The 4,957-nt window shown below is 33.2% G+C and overlaps 1 protein-coding gene across 1 annotated transcript; it reads right to left on the bottom strand.

The window, feature by feature from the left end:
* Window positions 1-69: 69 nt before the first annotated feature.
* On the bottom strand, window positions 70-3,790 carry LOC118751598. The gene is made up of 2 exons (XM_036486416.1): window positions 1,730-3,790; window positions 70-1,401 (listed from the first exon to the last, which is right to left on the bottom strand). Exons 1-2 carry the CDS (start codon window positions 1,862-1,864, stop codon window positions 1,009-1,011), a joined length of 528 nt encoding a protein of 175 aa, XP_036342309.1. The 5' UTR covers window positions 1,865-3,790; the 3' UTR covers window positions 70-1,008.
* Between the last annotated feature and the right edge of the window lie 1,167 nt (window positions 3,791-4,957).

Raw genomic sequence — 4,957 nt, 5'->3', positions numbered from 1 at the left:
AAAATTGTTATTTTTTTAATTTTGCACTTATTTGTTTAGTGAAAAAATTACATTTTCGATTAAAGAAATGAATACAAAATTAAAAAAAAAATTATTTTTGAATATTTAATTAAAAATATCCTGGCCAGGATTTTTTCGGCCAACCCAGTCGCAAAATATTTCCCAACAGGTTAATTTTCATAAAAAATAAATTTCATTCATTAAACAGATGGGTGAAGGTCCTGCCTTATTCGGATCTTGAACTATTTTTAATATTTGGAATTGTTTTATGGCACACTTGAAAAATTTTAGTTTTGTTTTAGCTTAGAAGCGTTTTTATTTTATTTTCAACGAAAAGTTTGAAGTACAATAAACGTAGTACAAATACATATCTCCTGCTTGGAGTAATTTTTAAAATAGAAAGCGAGAGAAATTACAAATGCATCGTATCCAAATAGCCTTAGAATGTCACAAAAATTCAGTGTTTTTAAAACATATAGACAAAAGTTCTTGTTTTGAGATAATGTAGCAATTTTTTCACAATTGGATGATAAAATAAAATACAGTCAGAGTCAAAAGTTATTGTAGTGAACACCTTATTCTAAAATAATATTCAGTTATTTTCCTTAATTTTTTGTGAAAATAGTTGTGAATATTATGTTAGAACAAAGTGTATACTAACTTTTGACTCTGACTGTAAACATAATTCATTAATTACATAAACGTATGCACTATATATCTAGTTAAGGTTTAAGTTTCTTTTTGCAGCAAGTATTTTCAATTTTTGAACCTCGATTTGACTGTTTATGAGTACCAGTTTACGTTCTACTTCTACTTTTCCTAGGCGTTCAGTTTCTAGATGGTGACGTTTTGTTTCCGTTAGTAAATCATCTTGATTTTTTCCAAAGTTTTCAATGCCTTGTTTTAATTCCTGTAATTGATGTTCCATTTCTTTGTAGTGTTCACTCCGCATTTCCAGACCCTTGCTAATGTTAACACTTATTTCTTTTTGAACACTCAACTCCATGCTTAATAGCTCGGAAGGGTTAACTTTATCCTGACTTTTTCGTTTTGGCTTGAGCGCTGGCGTGGTATTTTCCGTTTCAATTTCACGATATTTTCGCAATCGATATTGTCCAAAAAACTGAGCTCTTCTACATCTGTGCCTTCATTTAAATCGTCTTGTTCATCATGCCTGTCTCTTTCAGATTGCTTGTTACCAATTGATTTAGTTGGTTGCAAACCAAAAGTTTTGCCACCTTCGAGACCTTCCTCACTTTCAATTGTCGCGGTTAAGTCCAAAATTGACTGTTCTAATACAGAAAAAACGTGTTCTTTACACGGTCCTCCACCGGTCTTTTTTCTGTTTTGCGCATTCTGGACAGCTTTCTTCCGCACATATCTTTTTTGATCAATCCAGACCTGTTATGTATTGTATATTTAAATTATTCTACATAACAATTTTAAGTACCAGCCCAACTTGCGTCCTCCACCACGGAACAACAGATGTAGTGGTGCATTTGAAGTATTAATAGGACTGTTCAGGATATTGAAGAAATGGTCTTGGATTTGCATTTTAAAATTTTATGCTTGCCCTCACGGCATCCGTTTGCATTTTATTGTTGTGAATTTAAAAATGCACCGAAATATGCAAATGCAAGATCTTAAGCACAAGATCCTGAACAGCCCTATTGTATTAAAACAGGCTGAACGGACGCACATTGTATAGCAACTTTACAATCGCTGTTACCTTTTTCCAATCGGAGATCGATTTTGATGGTGGCCCCATGCTATTGAGGGAATCATGTAGCTTCTTCCAAAACGCAAGCACTTTCTCCTTGTTTTCTTTTTGGAAGCCTTTCCCAATATCTGGATTTTCCGCCATAGTGTTGACCAAAAGAGTCAACTGCGTTTTATTAATAGACCTTAGTTGATATAAAAAAGTTGTTGAAATTAAGTAAAATTATTAATAAAGTATGCTCACATTTTATTGATAGTTGTTCCCCGCTAACAATTTTGTGAACAAATTTTATGGTTTCGCACGAAAAAATTACAATTACGGTTAGGAAAATTTTTCGAATATGGGGGACTTTTCCCATGTGAAGTTCACAATAAGAAAAACACAAATCAGGGAACTTTTCCATTGGGAATGGCATTCGCATGAAGTTTACAATAAGGCTGATTATTTTCTTTATAAAACTAACAAACGTGTGGATAAGACATTTGTACAAATCTTGAATCAACTAAAAAATAACGAATTAAAGCTTTAAATGCATTTTTATTACTTTTTTTTTAAGTTTTGAAATCAAGTTCTAAGTAAATTTTTTGAGTGTCAAGTTGCGAGATTTTACATTTGATATATCTTCGGAACCCTAGCTCACATGACTTTGAAATTTGGTGAGAACATCTATGGTAAATGTATACAAATGAGTTTATACAAGAAAGCGTGGCGTTTATAGTAAACTGAAAGAGAGTGAGTGTTTACTAGAGGCGTGGCACCTCCAATAATAATCTAAAAGTCTTCAGTATTCTCTGAGACTTTGCATTGACATGATTGGGATTTCCGGATAGTATTTATGCTTCTACATCGCAACAATATATTAAAAGTGTTCTTCACAGAAGGCCTTAAATTAAGCAGGCAAAATAGTTGATGTCTGCTTTAATTTGTGGTAAGCTGAAAAACTTTCTTACTGTTTTATATTTTTATTTGTTTACCCCGAACGACGTCGGAAGCTCTGTATCATAAAATATAGTACTTTTGAAAAAAAGTTGGCGACAGATGGCGCTGGAGTCGAGATATTTAGAGAATCCGTCTCTATCGTACGACCAGGATTAGCGGGTATTAACTAAATGATAAGAAGTGCTTGTGCAAAAAATGGACCCAAAACATATATGCCGCTGGAATCAAAATATCTAGATACCCCTCTAAAAATTTTGTAGATTACTTAATAAAGCCATATCCTTTAAGTATGCATACAAAGCGCAAAATTTTTTTAGTGGAAAGGATATAAAAAAACACTCATCAAGTGCTATTATATATTGGAAAATTGTTTGATTTTACTTATTTGAAGAAAATTACGGATTCTATTGCATTTACAGTTATAGCAGCGGAGTGAGAGCGCGTTATGGAAATGGATTCACAAAGCCGGAGTAGTTACCATAGTTGCCTCTATGTATGTAAGCTTCTGCTTGAATTGTTGAACCACAAGCCATAACTCTTATTATACCTGAAGAACTGGTAATCAATCCAGTTAATGCAATAACGGCCTCTTCCAAGTCATTGAAAATATGCATTTTATTAGGTTCAACACCTGTTGCGTTTGCTTCTGCCTTCGGTCGCGCTTAAGCCTGCTATACAGTTCAATGCGAGCGTGAGCGTGAACTTTTTATTTTGACGAATATCATGGTTATAATTTAACTTTTTGCAATAGCTGATACATCACAAGATAGAGAATTAAAAAATCTTTCAGAATTATAGAATAAAACCTAATTTAAAATGCATAATACGCCTTTTTCAAGCTCACACTCAACTGTGTGCGTATGTAAAGCATTCGCATGTAAAACGACAAGTTTTGACCGATGTGTGTGAGCGTTCATAAGAATACAAATGGAATTCTTTGCCTCTGCGAACTTTCACGCTTACGCTCGCATTGAACTGTATAGCAAGCTTTAGGGATTATTAACCTTACTAGGTAGAATTATCCTTTCTGTGTTGCCGCAGAAGGGCGGAAGCCCCTTCTTCTATTGTAAAATATATTTAAATATATTTAACACTTCTTGTGCGTTAACCTCCGGCTACGCCATCCAGAACCCAGAGCCAACATCGAAATTTACAAATAAGTGCATAGTTAAAATCGAATTTATTAATAAACTAATGCTCGGAAATTTGAAACAGTTGTGTTAAATTAAAGTTTAATCGTTGACTACACGTGTATGTTAAAGTTTTTAGATTTGGGGTCACGCGCTTGGACACAACAACCCAAAATCATTGTACAAATAACCAAACTGTACCCAAGTTTCTCGAAAAGGGGCAACAAACATTATTTTTTGATCGTTCGACTTTAACTCACACCCCTATTGCGGGTGTCGACTGGCAGTAGATAAACGACTATTAAGCGATTATCGATTATCGATGCTATTGTGAGTGTCGCTTAGTCGCTCAATTAGCGACTGTGAATACTTTTTAATCGCTCATCCTTCTATTGCTGTTTTTTAGTCGTTGGAGTTTGCGTTTATAAAATTTACATAAATTTACGGCGATGTCCTAGGAAAGTGGGGCATTCATTTTTGCATTACCAGTAATGCAGGAATTAATGTGATTTAGTATGAATTTTTTGCGACTTTTTGGCATTAGAATGCTGATTACATATTAAGCAGTAATGGAATGTAGAACTCTTAAGAAATACATTACATTATTTATCACGCATATAATGCATTACTTCTTTTCCCTTTGGGACCCTCCACAAAAAAAGTCTAAAAAATCAACGGTAATTATTAACGGCTTGAGACTTGCACTTTCTTAGACTACAATTGAATGGGCTACAGAACTTCATACCCGAAAATTTTCTAAATATTCTGAATAAAAATTTGGAAATTTTGATGACAATTGTTTTGAGTTTGATTAATTTTTTTGCAATTTTTTCTAGCTTTGAAACTTTTATTATTGTGGTTTCTGTTACAGATTGAGCTATATTTTAAATGAAAATTATTGAAAATAAAAATATAAACTTAATTGCAAACAATATCTTTTTAAATTTTGTTTATAATTAGTTGAACGCAGGTGTAAATATTTCGAGAAAAACTAAAAAAACGCAATAGCTACTCCAAATAGACAGCAAGAAAAGAAAAGTCAGGTGTGATATGTATCGACTCAATTATACTATGTAAAAAATCTAACTTTTTGCCGATGGAAGTCGATATTCTCATCGGATATGCAATATCTTGCTATTTCGTCTCTGATTCTGTTGGCATATCTGTA

This window comes from Rhagoletis pomonella, unplaced genomic scaffold (genome assembly GCF_013731165.1).
Source record: "Rhagoletis pomonella isolate Grant_MI unplaced genomic scaffold, Rhpom_1.0 Rhpom_scaffold_00830, whole genome shotgun sequence".
NCBI lineage: Eukaryota > Metazoa > Arthropoda > Insecta > Diptera > Tephritidae > Rhagoletis > Rhagoletis pomonella.
Note: the sequence above shows the minus strand (reverse complement) of the source record. Positions and strands in the feature narration are given on the sequence as shown.